Source organism: Physeter macrocephalus, chromosome 7, assembly GCF_002837175.3.
Source record: "Physeter macrocephalus isolate SW-GA chromosome 7, ASM283717v5, whole genome shotgun sequence".
Lineage (NCBI taxonomy): Eukaryota > Metazoa > Chordata > Mammalia > Artiodactyla > Physeteridae > Physeter > Physeter macrocephalus.
The window spans coordinates 73,378,489-73,395,287 of NC_041220.1; the positions used below are offsets into that span (position 1 = coordinate 73,378,489).

At 42.7% G+C, this 16,799-nt stretch overlaps 1 protein-coding gene across 6 annotated transcripts in view; it reads left to right on the forward strand.

Annotated features, from left to right (window-relative positions):
* Positions 1 to 2,298: 2,298 nt before the first annotated feature.
* GPAT3 (glycerol-3-phosphate acyltransferase 3) overlaps positions 2,299 to 16,799 on the forward strand; it is a 57,257-nt gene continuing 42,756 nt past the window's right edge. The window contains exons 1-3 of one of the 6 annotated variants that reach the window (XM_028491999.2): positions 2,299 to 2,406; positions 3,338 to 3,624; positions 10,930 to 10,996. In XM_028491999.2, the coding sequence (XP_028347800.1) occupies positions 3,484 to 3,624; positions 10,930 to 10,996 (208 nt within the window). In that variant the 5' untranslated portion in view covers positions 2,299 to 2,406; positions 3,338 to 3,483. Of the gene's footprint in view, positions 2,407 to 2,449; positions 2,751 to 2,825; positions 3,117 to 3,173; positions 3,192 to 3,337; positions 3,625 to 10,929; positions 10,997 to 16,799 lie in introns of those variants that run through there. The other 5 variants (XM_007118319.4, XM_028491998.2, XM_007118320.4 and 2 more) reach the window with 5 other exon arrangements.

A 16,799-nucleotide genomic window follows, 5' to 3' on the forward strand; every position in this document is an offset into this window, starting at 1 on the left:
TGTGCAAGGAAAGGGGAGAGGTGAGGTGAGTGAAAGGGAGCGTGGGGACCACCCACCATTACTTCTTCCCTTTCCCTCCCTCATCGCTGCAAAGATGAACCTATCTTGGCTCTCCTGTGTTTTAGGTGAGATAAAGATGGAGAGCTTGGGCTTCTCTGGTGGCGCAGTGGTTGAGGGTCCGCCTGCCAATGCGGGGGACATGGTTTCGAGCCCTGGTCCGGGAAGATCCCACATGCCAAGGAGCAACTAGGCCTGTGCGCCACGCCTGTTAAGCCTGTGCTCTAGAGTCTGAAAGCCGCAACTATGGAAGCCCACACGCCGCAACTACTGAGGCCCAAGTGGCTGGAGCCCGTGATCTGCGGCAGGGGAGGCCACCGCAGTGAGAGGCCCGCACACGGCAATGAGGAGTGGCCCCTGCTCCCTGCAACTAGAGAAAGCCCATGTGCAACAACAAAGACCCAACGCAGCCAAAAAAAAGGTGGAGAGCTTTTACACTTGCACCAAGCTGCCTTCGATGTCTGCACAGAGCTTTGTCCTTAACAGAGCAATTTCAAACTCATAATCACATTTGACCCTAAAAGGAATCCATTTTATGATGAGAAAGCTGAAGCACAGAAGACTAAATGAATTGTTCAAACTTACAAGTATCTGTGTCAGTCTGGAGTCAGTCTAAGACTTAAGACTCCACGTTATTACCATTCCACCATTCCGTTATGGGACAATAATTCTTTTTTTTTTTTTCTTTTTTTCTTTTTTTTTTTTTTTGCGGTACGTGGGCCTCTCACTGTTGTGGCCTCTCCCGTTGCGGAGCACAGGCTCCCGACGCGCAGGCTCAGCGGCCATGGCTCACGGGCTAGCCGCTCCGCGGCATGTGGGATCTTCCCGGACCGGGGCACGAACCCGCGTCCCCTACATCGGCAGGCAGACTCCCAACCACTGCACCATCCGCGGCATGTGGGATCTTCCCGGACCGGGGCACGAACCCATGTTCCCTGCATCGGCAGGCGGACTCTCAACCACTGCGCCACCAGGGAAGCCCAATAATTCTTTTTTAAAAAAATTTTTTTATTCATTTATTTATTTTTTGGCTACATTGGGTCTTCATTGCTGGCGCGGCCTTCCTCTAGTTGCAGTGAGCAGGGGCTACTCTTCATTGCGGTGTACGGGCTTCTCATTGCAGTGGCTTCTCTTGTTGCGGAGCACAGGCTCTAGGCATGCGGGCTTCAGTAGTTGTGGCACACGGGCTCAGTAGTTGTGGCTCGCAGGCTCAGTAGTTGTGGCGCACGGGCTTAGTTGCTCTGCAGCATGTGGGATCTTCCCGGACCAGGGCTTGAACCCGTGTCCCCTGCATTGGCAGGCGGATTCTTAACCACTGTGCCACCAGGGAAGTCCCTTATGGGACAATAATTCTTACATAAAGAATAAACCAAAACCAAAACCAAAGAAGCAAACCTAGTTCATGAAATGTGGTTGTGAGCAACAGGAAATCATTGGAGATTGTGGGCACTCAGCTCCTCTGTCTGGCTGTGCAGAAAAAGGCCATCCTTAAACGAAATTACTTGCACTGAGACTTGTTGGGTAAACTTTGGTACAATCATTCAGCATTCCTTAGTCATCTTCCTTTGAGGAAATAAAAGGAGGGTAAGAGCTTTGCCTGAATGTATGGTGTTAAATGAGTCAATATAATCTTTGAGGTTTTGTGCTAAATATGTGTTTGTTTCCAGCAAAGACTTTGGACGAATTTTGGCATGTGTGGTTTTTTGTTGTTGTTGTTTGTTTTCGTAAAATGGCAGACTATAAAGAGGTTTAATTTTGAGAAGCCAAGCGCCTGAAACTTCTTCATTCTTAACTGGGTTTTTAGGACCAAGTTACAGTTTTTTTCCCTTCCTAGTGGGGGAAGGAGTTGTGATACCTGCCTGGCAGGAGGTGCAGAAGCCAAACATTTACATTCTTTGCAGGGGTCTTCTCCTCTCTTCCGCTCCCCATTTCCTCCACACCCTGGGCCGGGACAGCCTCTTTCGCAGTATATGTTGTCAACACTCTTTGAATTCAGTTTGCTTGCCGTCCCAGTTTTTCTAGCTTGAAATTACACCCGAAAGAGACCTGTACGAGATTTTGGTCCCATCAGTGACGATGTGGAAACGCTGGGAGCCTGATTTTCTTATCTACTACAGTCTCAACATCCCTTCTTATGCTTACTCTTAAAAACAGATCAGGTTTCTAAGAGGCATGAACCGCAGTGAAGTAAATACCCGTACAAGCTTTTTGCCCTTTACTGTTCTAAGAAGGGCTAACGAGGCAGCGATGCGGGCGCTGAATTCCCTGGAAGCGCGCGTCAGCTGGATGAAGCTTGCGGTGGCCTGGCGTTTTTCTGTGGCTTCTGTGAGAATAGTGTTGGGTGAAAAGGTAGGGGAAGCTGTGGTTGGAATCTTGCCCCAGGAAAAGAGCGACCCTCGGCGGAAGGATTTCTGTGCTAAGGCAACGGCGGCTGAGCTGGGAAGGCGACTGACTGACTCGTGGAGAGAACTTTCCACTTACAGGAAGAGCAAGATCTCGCCCGGCAGCTCCGTAGAGTAGGGAGGGGAAGGAGGAGGGAGAAGGAGTGGGAGACCTGGAAGCGGAGGAAGCCGCAGCTCAGCGGCGCCGTGGGCATTTCCCTCTCCTTGACAGCCCTGCCGATAGGTCGTTTTATACACACACAAGCAGGACCTTCTCAAGCGTTCCGGACACGTCAGTAGTTCATTCTGGGGGTGAGAAAATGCTAACGTGTTGCAGATGAAAACTCTGTTCCCTAAAGGACCTCCGCTGGGAGTGCTGGCGAGGCGGGGCGCGGGGAAGACTGGAGGCCGCCCGGGAGGCTGCGGCGCTTTCCGTGCAGATCCCTACTAGAAGCTCCCCGTTGGGTGGCGGAGGAGGTGGGGCGAGGGCAGGGTTCAGAAATTGGGCGCTGGGCGTCCGAGCCAGCCCACCAGCAGCGCAGTCCTGGGTCAGGCGTCAGTTCCGCCAGCGGCTGCTGTGCGGTGCACTGCGCCGCAGGAATCCTCGTTCCGGGAGGGCCTCCGTGAGTCAACGCTGAGTTGCCCCAATCACCACCCAACTGAAATCAGGCACAGAGGGTGGGACACGTCCCCGCTGCGCTCGCGTGTCTCCACGCTCACCCCCAGCCCTGGTCGCCTGGCCGGCGCTACCAGGTCTGCGCAAGCGGCAGCAGCTTCAGCGGGGGCCTGGGCCTCCAGCCGAGAAAGAGTTAACCGGCCGCGGCGAGGTGGAGCCCGAAGAGGAAGGAAATTGCTGTCCTTCTGAAAGTTTTTCCCGTTCTCTCTTGTTTTCCCTGCAGAGGTGAGTGCCAGGCGGCGGCGGCGCTGACTCCGGGGAGCCGGGCTCCGCACCTCTGCTCCCGGAGCTGCCAACCTACTACCTGCGGACAGGGACAGCTGTCGCGCTCGGACCTCCTCCGTGGACCCCCTCTGGGTGCGCCGAGCCATGGATGGCGCGGAGCTGGCCGGGAAGATCGTTTACACCTGGCTGACTCTGGTGCTCGGCTTCATACTCCTGCCTTCGGCCTTCGGGGTGTCTTTGGGCATCTCCGAGCTCTACATGAAGATCCTGGTGAAAACTTTAGAGGTGAGTGCATGGGGGCATGCCGCGGCCCCTCCTCCGAGGGCTTTAGGGAGATCCTGGGACGATCGAACGAGGGTAGAGCTGAGAGCCGAGGAGACGCGAGGGGACCAGTGAGGAAAGTCAGTGGTCCGGAGGGGTGTGCGTTTTAGTTTATCCTCGGCTGCATCCCTCCTCTCCCACAGAGCTGGAGGGCTTCGGACTAAATCCACTGGACCACCCTGTTGTTGCTGTGGTTGAAGGCAGAACTACCTCCACCCCCTGCTGTTGTTATTATGATTTTTACTGATCAGAATAGCAATGCAACAGTCTTTTCTATCACCGAATTTCTTTATATCCTTTCTGCAGGGCAGCTGTCATCTCAGTGTCCTTAGTTTTTACAGCCCCAGGTTTCAGAGGTCCTTTCGTGGACTAAGGCATCCTGTCCAGAAAGGCATCATGTTCTAGTGTATGCTCAATATAGGAAACCAATTGCTGGATGGTAGAAAGAAATCTGATTATATCTTAACAGAGTCATGGAAATTTAATCTAACCAGTGGCACTTGAAATGTCATTGAAAATCTATATTCGTTGACCTCAACTCTAAGTGGGCCTGTTGGGGAACAACTACAGCTTACCCTTAATACGGGGCTTTATTAAATCACATAGGGTTCCCTGTTGATCCTCTCATCAGATGCTCCCCAAAGCCTTGGAAGGTAGGGAGAGCAAGTGTTAGTCCCCCTTTTACAGGTAACGAAACTGAGACTCTGAGAAGTTCAGTGGTTTGCTTGAATTAAGTGGTGGAGACAGGAGTCTTAACTGAGGAGAGGGCCTGTAGCTATAGGTCAATAGTGCAGACTTTGGGTGCAGATTTGCTTTGATTTGGTACCAAAATCCCAGCGATGCTTCTCAGTATATGACCATAGGGAAGTCACCTACTTCTTGTGCTTCATTTGCCTCATCTATAAAATAGGATTAACAATAACAACTATTTCCATAGGGTTGTTTAAGTGAGTTAAAATATGTCAGGCATCCTAGAATGGTATCTGTATGTGTTTGCTGCTATTAAAAGAATAATATTATTCTTATTAGTAAAGTAATAATAAAGTAATAATATTATTACTTAGATTGTAGCATCCTTGTTTCTGTAGCTACTAAAGTACCTTCTAATATGGGTTCGCATTTTTCTGCCCTTATTCTATGTCTGCCCCCAGGCTTGGCTTTATTTGCTCTTCTCCCTCAGGCAGGAGGGTGGCTCCCAGATATACATCTCTAATCTTTTATCTCTTACTTGGAGATTACCAGCAGATCTCCCACCAGCTAATCTTCTGCAAATCTATTCTACTTGCTTATCTCCTGTTCTACCTCACATTTTTGTTGTACTTCTCTTTGTGGCTATTTTTCTGTCTAGTCTTTGAAGTTATATTGGATTCTTCATCCTCAGCCCTCATGTTTTAAAAGTTCTGTTGTTTCTACTTGGGAGATATTTCACAGTCTTGAATTTATCTTGTTGATGTCACACTCTGAACTTGGTCACACTCTACTGTGAATTTCTTAGCTGCCTCTTACTGTTAGATCTTCAGAATTCTCTCCCGTAGCAGTTGATCCTCTTCAGCTGGTGTTCATTCTTTCTCAGAACTGAAATGATTGAACTGTTCTCCCATATAGCAATCAATGTCTTTTGGAATTGATACCTCAAGTGAGGATAGAGTAAAGTAAGTTGCACACCCTGTCTTCCAGGTGCTGACTCCTATTTGCTTGCTTTGAGTAAGTCAGGATACAGCTAAAGAGATGTCAAGGAGAGAGGCCTGCTAGTTGCTGTTAGCCTGGCAAATAGCTATTATACTTTGAAGGGATATCTCCAGTCCAAGGTCTGGCTTCAGTGTGGCAGGGCCTCAAGTTTTAATTTTTGTCCATCTAGACTTGAAGAGACTTAGAGATGCACTCCTTGTTAATCAAACTCTCAAGGATGCTAGTTTTCTAATTATAGTGGGAGATACACCACCTAGCTTGGAAACCAGGTAGATGGCAGCATAAGGAACCATCCTCTTGGCTCACACCAAAGTTATTAGGTCAGAGAGATGCTTGGCATATATGAAATTAGAATGGGGATTCATTTTGTGAGCCAACTCTGACTTGGTGGTAGCTGCCTGGAGTGCCTGTGTTTGGGAGCAGCTGGGCCCCTCAGGAAAGAGCTATGATTCCATAGCGATATCTGCTTTAGGCATAGGAGAGGGAGATGGCAACCCAGCGTTTTCCATCCTCTAAGCAGAACAGCGTTAGATGTTTCAGAGACGTTTCTGTTAGGCAGAGGTTGGTACAGTGGATTGCTTTTTTTTTGCCAACTATGGGGATAATTCTCTTAAAAATTGTGCTGGTTGTTTAATATTAGAACATCTTTAGATCTGGAAACATACCCTGCCTTTTTGTAGAGTCCATTCAAGGCCCAGCCCTTCTGTTACACATTATTCTTTAGTATGTTCTCAACTGATTTGCTTCTTTCTTTCTTTTGCATTCCAGTCCCAAGAATATTCTTTGGGCTCTTTGATTGGAATTAGCTATTTCACAGGTTTCCTTGGTTACAATTTACACACCATTTTAAAAGGTCATTTAGTTTGGTACATGATGTGTTTACTTTGATAAGTTTTCTTGACAATGGGTAGCTTTTTTGTGACCATAAACTCAAATTCTGGAAGTTGCAGTATGTGTGGGGTACCTTCAGAATAGCTGAATAGGTAGTTGCTAATTGTCAAGTAACTCAGCCAGCTATATGTTCTTCTTGGGCCCCTTCTTAGCTCATCAGTTCAGGTAATAATTATTTATTGAGTACCTACTGAATGCTGCCTTCTGCATTGCTGAATATCTCTAGATGTGTTCATAAGTCCCTGATATGGCAAGCTGCTTGAGGATAAGGCTTGAATTCTTAGCCTAGAGTAAGTGTAATGATTCTCTAAACCAGTGATTTTCAAGGGGTATATAACAATTTCTTAGGAGTATATATGCCAATATGGTAGCAGTATATTGGGGAAAATTGTTTTAGGAATACAAACCATGAAAAGTAAAACTTTCGGCCGAGAGGATTTGTAGAGGGTAGTCCATCTGCATGGTGGGGTGTATATATCTGAATCTCTAGGAGAGTGTGTGTGAATTTTTTATGTTTATCGAACAGGAGCATGGATTAAAGGTTGAAATATGCTGTTCTCAACCCTGCAAGGTTAATGATGCTTCCTGTTCATTGACCTAAGGATTGCTATTCATTGGCCTAAGGTTCATGATTAGAGGGAAATAAAGAATGGGAAGAGAATATAGGATTGATGGAGAAGAAGAAGGCAGGGGAATGATTTGTAAATTATCTAATCTAACCAGATAATACAAACAGTAGACAGAGAAGATAAATGTTAATGGACTGAGTTTTTCCTCAACTTTCGAGGAATAAGTTGGATGCATGAACAGCTTACTCCAAATTTCTGGCATTGTAACCTTGGGCAGATCACTCAACATCTCCACCTTAGTTTCTACATGTGTATACAGGAATATGCCTCACAGAGTTATTGTGCAGATTAAATGAAGAGAGGTGAATAAAAGCACTTGATACATAGTAGGTGCTCACATCTTAGTGGAGTTTGAATTGGAACACTCTTTGGTTGTGTTTTTTGGGGGTTTTTTTGCTCCTATGTGGCTAAGATTTAACCTACCTTCAGATCTTTGAGGGGTCAGCACACATACATACTCAGAACAGCCTACTCCTGCCTTTTATTTTAGTTATTATTCTTTCTCTTACCATTTCCTCCATCCAACAATTAGTTTTCTGTCATTTTAAAAAGGCAGGTCAATAATTTTCAGATGATAAACACCTCTTATTATAACACTCAGGTATTATCCCTGGTGTTGGAAATATAATAAATCTGCTAGAAGGCCATGACTGTTTATGACAGAAAGTAATAATAAAGAAAAGCTACCAAAGCAATATGCTTTTCAGATAACTTAATTCTACAGCACCTCTCTGGGTTAGGGTCTGTTATTATTCCCATTGATAGACTGGAGAATGGAGGTTCAGAGAGGTGATTTGTCTGGACAGTGGCATACAGCTGTCAGTGGTAAATCAGGATTTTAATCTGAATCTAGAGCCTGAGTTCTACTCTGCTAAGATGACAGACTCTGCTGAGAGACTTTTATTTTGCTACAGATGATGGCCAGCTATTATTTGAGTAAGCCTAATATTTTGAATTTTTATATAATTTTATACATTTTTCTTTTTTTCTTTCCCTCTATTTAGTCAATTCTTAAATGTCTTTTTAGTGTGAAAACTGAAAGTTGAATTGTCTAGGTGACAGTGTCAAGTTTTTGCAAGCTTTTGGCCTAAGCTTTAAAAATTATACTTAACCCTTTATTTTGGTCAATTGTGGACAGCTACTTATTTTCTTCCAAGAGGATTTTGAAATTAAGTGGGTTGAAAACCTGATTGAAAGTTGTCACCCTTCTTGGTAGGGGTAGTGAGATGGGGAGTGGTAACCAGGATTGTTCGAAGCTGCTATCTTCAGGGCCCTTTGCAGACAGAGCTGCATCTTTCCTGGTGCTTTGAGGTAGATGTGTCCTGAGATACCTCAAGAGAATTAGAACCTCTAAAGAGATATTCTTCCTCTGTATTTGGGCTTACCTGATCAGCTAGAGAAGCTGGTGTGGTGAAAGAGAAATAGCTATTTATTGGGAGATGCACTGATGGTCTGGAAAAAAAACTGATCATTTTGGCACCTATATAGATGTAGGGAGGGAGGAGAAAGCCAACGTTTTTCTACCTTGTGGCGATTGTGTGATGGTCATTGGATAGATTATCTCCTTTAATCTTTACAACAACCCTTGGTATTGTTCAGAGATGATGAAACTTAGACCCCAGGAGGTTAAAGTCTTATCTGAGATGATTACAGCAAGGAAGTGGCAGAACTGCAGTTCACGTGTACTTCTGTCTGTCCAGCTGCAGAGCATAGGCACTTGGTCATTTTTCACTGGAGAGTTAGCCCAAAGAAGAAAACCGTTTTCCAGTACAAATTCCCTTTGGCATTAAGTGACTTCTCCTCCAATCTTAAAACTTGCTAATCTTGAACATTGTAACTACATTTTGGAGGATAGACCTCAGAGTTAGCATTTCAGGAGAGGGTCTGTCTTCTGAAACTTCTGATGATGACACAGGGAGCTCTTTGGAGCACATCATGTTATTGGAGGAATACCCCCATATTAGTTTGCTGCCATAACAGAGTCCCATAGACTGGGTGGCTTAAACCATGGAAATTTATTTTCTCACAGTGTTGGAGGATAGAAGTCCAAAATTAAGGTGTCAGCAGCTTTGGTTTCTTCTGAGGGCTCTCTCCTTAGCTTTAGATGGTGCTGTCTTGCTGTGACCTCACATGGTCTGTCTTCTCTGTACATGCCCCTGGTTCTCTTCCTCTTGTTATAAGGACACCAGTCATACCGGATTAAGGCCTCACCCTAAGGGCCTCATTTTAACTTAGTCACCTCTTTAAAGGCCCAATTTCCAAATATAGTCACATTTTGAGGCCCTGGGCGTTAGGGCTTCAACACATGAATTTTGGGGGCGCTTTGTGTGGGACACAATTCAACCCATAATAGCCACAGAATCCCAATGTTTTCCATCTTATAAGCATGGCCTAATTGTCCTAGTCTAAGGTAATTACCATTTATATAAAATATAAAATCACATGCCCACAATGAAAAAAGTGAGCTCCAGGATAAGGATGATTGATTGTTTACAAAATTTTATTTTAATCATGTCTTAGGTCTCCTTACAACTGATAATAGGTAACAAGGCTTTAAAGTGAAAAACTCTGGAAATAAACTTTTACCTCTATTGAGAAGAGATGGGAGGTAAAGTCTGGAGTTTGAGAATTCCTGCCTAGATCAGCAAGGAAGAGAAAAGGGCGCAACCAGATTAAGACTCTGAGCCTATTATCATCTGTGACTTGCCACTTGAAGCTGGGAAGATTAGGCCTCTATTCATAGGCTGTTTTCTAAGCACATGGCATGTTCCTACTTTGCTCTTTGGGATGTTGTGCAGGGGTCCTGATGTAGTCAGATCATGCTTTGCTTCGTGTTCATGTTTTAGGTTATTTATTCTCTACTACTTATTTTCTTACTTATTTGAGAAAAAATGTTTACCTCTCTGCTTGAGCCCTTCAAGCCCAGCAACAACTGAGGTTTTTGCCTTGACATATTTAATAAATTCTTTTTGCCCCTTCAAGAGTGCCTAAGTTGTAATTTATAATTATTATAGTGCCTTTTACCTCTTGTTTTGCTCTCCTCCCACCTCCCCAAATCAAGTCAATTTAGACATTGTTAGCTTCTAGAATTGTAGTCATCTAGATAATATATATATTTTTAAAATTAAGTTATTTATTTATTTATTTTTGGCTGCGTTGGGTCTTCGTTGATGTGCGCGGGCTTTCTCTAGTTGAGGTGAGTGGGGGTTACTCTTCGTTGCGTTGTGCAGGCTTCTCATTGCAGTGGCTTCTCTTGTTGCGGAGTACAAGGTGAATCAGCAATATATATATATATATATATATATCCACTCTTGTTTAGATTCTTTTCCCACATAGACCATTACAGAGTGTTGAGTAGAGTTCCCTGTACTATACGTAGGTCCTTATTAGTTATCTATTTTATATATAGTAGTGTGTATATGTCGATCCCAATCTCCTGGCAGATGTCTTTTTAGTTAGTGATTTCATGGATTCCTTTCCAGCTTTCCAAGTCTCACACTGCTCCTTTTGAAAACGTTTGTCTGATACAGGCAATTAGGCATCTTTGAGTGTGTCTCATCCTTGAATGCCTGATTTCTTATGAAAATAATATTCTTTGTGCTCTGTGTTTATGTCTTTACATGTGTTAATCTCATTTAATCTTCATAGCAACCCTATGGAATAGGAACTATTATCCTCATTTTACAGATGAGGAAACTGAGGCTGAGACAGATTAAGTAATTTTAAACCCAGATAGACTTGATGCCATAGTCTGTGCTCTTGCCCTTCATGCTTTCTGACCTTTCCTAGGAGTAATTTATTGGGGTACCAGGTGTGTGTGAAGGTTTTTTAATAGGGTAAACATGATCTTTTCCTCCTTTTATTTGGGCATTACCAGTAATTAATATAAGAGTATACCTGGGATTTGGAATACTATTATATCAGAGATTCAGTGGGGTATCTCTTCAATTCACATAGCACCAGGGCTTAATGATTAATTTCATGTCTATATAAGCATGGTTTAAATATCTTGGCGTTGTGTCTGTGGCACAGTTTACATTAATACTTGTTTTTTGAACAGTGGGCCACGTTACGAATTGAAAAAGGAGTCTCAAAGGAATCAGTTCTTAAAAACTCAGCTTCTGTTGGTAAGTCTTCCTTTTCATTTTAATGGTTAAAGTATCCAAATTGGGTAGATGTATCTACCCAATTTGAACTTCAAATATGCATAGAGTAGTACATTTTATGGGCCTTGGATTGTTCATAATTCTGTCCTTTATGCAAAATAGAAGCCTTCTGAGTTTTGGATGAGTTTTTACTGTAAAGATGTAATATGTGCTGGTTCATCTATGTGTTCTTATAGGGTATTTCTAAAGGTATGCATTTAAAGGTGGTTGCCCATGGTAGTTAATGGTCTTAAGAAAAAAAGGCTAATCGACTACCTGGGGTTAAGTTAAACCTATGTTTGAGGTTTCATTAGCACCTTATTCTAACTTGTGGTTCTCAAAGTATGTTTCTCAAAATATTCTTTCCTGCTAAAAACTAATTAGTAATGCATGAAATAAAAAAAATAACTCTTTTGTGAAATAAGCTTGGGAATCACCACATGCTACACATTCCTTTTGGAGACTAATAATGTATAGTAACAAAGGCTCAGAAAAGTCCTGTAGTAAAGAAACTCACTTAATTTTTGTTAGAAGTGAGTTAACAAATCAACCGAGCTAAGCAGTCCCTGCTTCTATATGTGTGCTTTGCCTTTGTCCCAATAAACCCTTTCACTTGGTTTAAGAATTTTAAGAATTTTTAAGACACGGGGTTCAAAGGGGAGTAGAATTCTATGGAAGTGATGGCTGTGAAATTAAGGAGAAATAAACCCTTGATTTAATGAAAAGGTTAAGGCTTTATGTGTTTTTAAAAAATAATATAGAAACAATTTTGTGCCCATCTGATTTAGGGTTAAAGATGGTCAAAATGTCAAACACTTCACTAGAAGGAATTTATCTTCTGAAGGCTTGTCTAAGAGGAATTGTAGAAATTATATGCTATAGTGCATTTAGGAAATAAAGAATCCGAGTGAAAACATCTGTGCATTTTTGTGTAATTAGATTGTTATGTTCAAATGATTAAAGCAACTAGTAGAGCTTCATGGTGTCTACTTAAACACCAAAGGGTTAGCACCAATAACATGTTAACCAAGATTGGATATTTCTGGCTCTACTTGGTCCTCTTCTTATTGACCTGAGAGATACCTTCTCTCAGGTGTAGCAGATCTACTAAATTTTTTTTCTGGGTTCTTTTTAAATGTGTGCTCTTGTGATTTAAGGAGAAAACAAACTTTATTGCTGATTTTTTTGTTGTACTTGGTGAGACTTCGGGCTGTCATTGTTCTTGGGTGAAATTCTATGGGACCCTACAGGGTGGGGTGGTGGTGGTGCATGTCTTGGGCCATGAATTTAAAAGGGCACAAATTGTTTCAATTTGGTAGGTTAAGAGGATTAAAAAACCACTAGCTGAGGGTGTTTGTAGCGTTGTTTTATTTTTTTCAGCCTAATGGGAGTGAATATTTCCACTTGTTGGATTTTTTTTTTTTTTTATCATGCATCTGTCTTTTCTATTTTTGGTCTTTGCCTTTTTCTTGGTACCTCCAGCAAAGAGTGGAAGTGAGCAGGAGGAGAAAACATATATAATAATGGTTTAGAGTCTGGCTAATGCCTACAAAATTTATCTTATTTCATTCAGAGTGGCTGCTCTTCCTTTTAGCCTGTGCAGTTGGGAATTGACTATTGCAGTTACTGAGCATTTGCTACCTGTGAGGTGGACAGGGGATCCCAAGATGATTAAGACATGGCTCCTGTGGGGAGACAGGCATCTGATAGGCCACTGTGATAAATGCTAAAATAGTGGCATAAGCAAAGGATGAGGTGAGATCTCATTTAGGCTCTGCTATGTGCTGCTTTCATCTGTATTAATACCACAACTGTACATGGTATGCACATCTACTCCCATCCTGACTTACATCCTGCTTGAGTCGCTCTGTGGCAGGGCGTGTGCCTGTTGAAAGTCAGTCTCAGCTGACTCTCAACACCTGTACATTCTGGTGTTTAGAGTCAGCCGAGAGGTAGTATCACCGTCCTAGACAGAGGCAGAGGGTGATGAAACACTGAGCATCTGTGTGCCTGGCTGGTGCAGTCGCCTACCCTCAGAGCATCGTGTCTCTGTACCGCAGCCAACCGAGCACAAGTCAGTGTTGAGCCGGCCAAAGTTTAGGCAAGGGTCATTGGCAGGCCACGGGTCCCAGGGGTGTGGGTGCAGTTTTGAGATGTCTGAATGATATAGTGCTGATGATAGGGAATTGAGAGGGAGAGATGAGCTAAACAGGGACAAGAGTTATGTTTGTTTTCTTCACCAGAAAATTCCTTCTTCTGTTCTTTTACTTGGTGAAGCACATTTCTGGAAACAGTTTTCAAATCTCCCTCTCCAGTTAAACCCCTCTTGTGTTGTACTTCTTCTGTGCTTTTATTGATTAAGCCAACTGAAAGCTGAACCTCGGGAGTTGTTATCTTTCTGCTTAAATACTTCTTTGCTGTCCTTGGCTGTACTCTACCATGTCTTCTGTTAAAACACTGTCCAGCTCATTAAGCTTCAGATATGATCATGAATAAAAGCTCTTTAAGAAGCTCTATCATTGTACCTTCCTCTTCTGGGTTTAAGGACTTTTCCTCATTGTTAATACAGTGGTCAATATAAATTTTCTCCTCCCTTCAAGTAATTGTGTTATAGGTAAGCATTCAACTTCAGTGGAGAATACAGAGTTACCCTCTACCCTAGTTTTTGTTCCCTGAGAGCTGATGTGCTATAGGTAAAACAAGAAGAGGGAAGGGTATTGGGTCTTTTGCTTTTCATCAGCTGTACTTTTACCATTCTAGCCATAGAACAAGTGCATCTTCTCAGACCCTGGCTTGTGGTCTGATGGAGATTTTAGCAGCTTTCATTTTACTCTGCTGTAACTAGGGCAAGGGACCGTTTGACCCTAAGGAGCCACCAGTCTCGCTCTTTGGGTACCTGATTTCCAGAACTTATGCTGTCAGACTTGAATGAGTCAGTAATTTTAATTGTGATTGAAATGAATGTAATTAATTATGTCATTTTCATGACTCAGGATTAATGCCACTGTAATTGCATTATGATACTAGGACATCATAGTGATTAGCGACTAAATGTCGAGAGGCGGGAGTTAAGGCCTGCAGGTGCCCTTGCCTGGGGAGTGAGTCCTAAACAATACAGATAAGTAGAGGCTGTGGCTCAGTCCTTCCGGTGTTTTTCCCTGGGGTGTGTTGCTGGATTGACTTGGCATTGTAGGCAGTGGGAAATGCACTTGCTTCCTCAGGTCCTCCACGTTGCCCTGTCCCAGCAAGGATTTAGGGTCACCTGGCCCACCGTTAATTAAGCCCCTGGGATAAGTTTCTCTTCTGCCCAGTATCTCTTGCCCTCAGCCCCCTCCACCTCTTCTTCCCCTCAAACACACACAAAGGACAAAATGCTACTGTGAAGCCTTTGATGTTGTACCTGTCCAGAGAGAATTCAGGCTGCCTAACCATTTCCCTCTACTTTTACATTTGGGATTCTTTTGTGAGAATTAACTAACCATGTTGATGCCAATACAATATTGGTTACATCAACATTAAGCAGATCTCTGAACTTCACAGAAAATGTGGGATAATACATTGTAACAGAAATTTGAGGAGTGTCATGTTCTATACTCATTTTGTCTTGGGCGGGCCGTTTTTGATAGTCTGTTTAAATCAGCTAAGTTGATTTCGTACTATTGTCTTGCTGTAAGTTCTCTGAATATAAATCAGTGTCTGCTGTCCTCAAGGATATGGACTATAATGCATTTAATGGGGTTATCTTGCTCATAAAATCCTAGAATGCATCTGACTACTTGCAGAGAGAAAAATAATCCAGTTATGGGATATGGAAGGATTATAGGTTGAGATTTTCTTTATCACAGCCAAATGTCTACCTGCTTTTATTAGTCTATCTGCCTGATGGTGATGATGATGATGATGACGATTTTCAAACATAAGCAAAAGTAGAAAAATAGTATAATGAGACCCATATAGCCAACTTGTTTTTGTTTTTTGTTTGTTTAATTGAAGTACAGTTGATTTACAGTATTGCGTTAATTTCAGGTATATAGCAAAGTGATTTGGTTATACATGTATATATGTATATATGTATATATCTCTATCCTTTTTTGCTTTGATTCTTTTCCACTGTAGGTTATTACACAATACTGAATATAGTTCCCTGTGCTATACAATAGGTCCCTGTTGTTCATCTATTTTGTATATAGTAGTGTGTATATGTTAATCCCATACTCCTAACTTATTCTCCCACCACTCGCTGGCTTCCCTTTTGGTGAACTATAAGTTTGTTTTCTGTGTCTGTGAGTCTGTTTCTGTTTTGTAAATAAGTTCATTTGTGCTATTTTTTTAGATTCCACATATAAGTGATGTCATATAATGTTTGTCTTTTTCTGACTTCACTTCACTTAGTGTGATAACCCATATAGCCAACTTTTGTCAAGATTTTGCCACACTTGATTCATCTATCACTCCTCAGTTTTTGCTAAAGTATTCAGTGCAGATATAAGATTTCATCTTCTTATACATTTTTTTTTTTTTTTTTTTTCGGAACGCGGGCCTCTCACTGCTGTGGCCTCTCCCGTTGCGGAGCACAGGCTCCGGACGCGCAGGCTCAGCCGCCATGGCTCACGGGCCCAGCCTCTCCGCGGCATGTGGGATCTTCCTGGACCGGGGCACGAACCCGTGTCCCCTGCATCGGCAGGCAGACTCTCGACCACTGCGCCACCAGGGAAACCCGCATCTTTTATACATTTTTAAAAAAAGGACTTAAAAAAATAACCACAATGCTTTTATCCCCTTTACAAGCTTAATATTTTCTTAATGTCATCTAATACATAGTCCATATATAAATTTCTCTAACAGTTTCAAAATGGTTTGATAACTGATTGTTTGATTCGACATTCAGTCACGGTCCACAAATATGTTTGCTTATTTATTTATTGACACTGCCTTTATTGAACATAAGGAGTACAGTTTCTCTTCTTGGAACAAAAATTACTTGATAGAAGGTGATTCTGAAAATAATTCACTAGCATACCATGTATTTTAATCCTCATATGTTAATATAGTTCTGCAGAAGGCAAAGGTTTGATTCTTTTTTGTTTGTTTTAAAACGGTAAGATCAGTCATCTGCATTTCTAAGTGCAATATAATGAAAACTTAGTTCAGTGACACTTTGGGGATCAATTTGGCGATTTGTAGCACTGTAACCCCACAATTCCACTTCTCCTAAGATACCAGACCTACCCAAACTCTCAGCATGTGTGTGTTAGGAGACGTGTTACAGGTGCATACAAATAGTGGCAATGTGGAGACGACCCAGTCACTCCTTAGGAGGAAAATTATGTAAGCTGCTTTATTTGTACAGTACAGCGATCAAAATGAATTAACTGGATTTACATGAAGAAAACAAAATGAACAAACATTGAGAGAGAAGAAATGTATAGTATAATAACATTCATTTAAAATTTAGTACCTTAAACAGATAACTATATATTTATGTAGATGTATGTAGATAAGTATAAAATACATGTGGAAATGATATCTGCTAGGAGGGAGGAGAATAGATGGGGAGGTGGGCTTTAACTGTACCTATAATTTTTTTTCTTCAAAAATATCTGAAGCAGGGCTTCCCTGGTGGCGCAGTGGTTGAGAGTCCGTCTGCCGATGCAGGGGACACGGGTTCGTGCCCCGGTCCGGGAAGATCCCACAGGCCGCGGAGCGGCTGGGCCTGTGAGTCATGGCCGCTGAGCCCGCGCGTCCGGAGCCTGTGCTCCGCAACGGGAGAGGCCACAACAGTGAG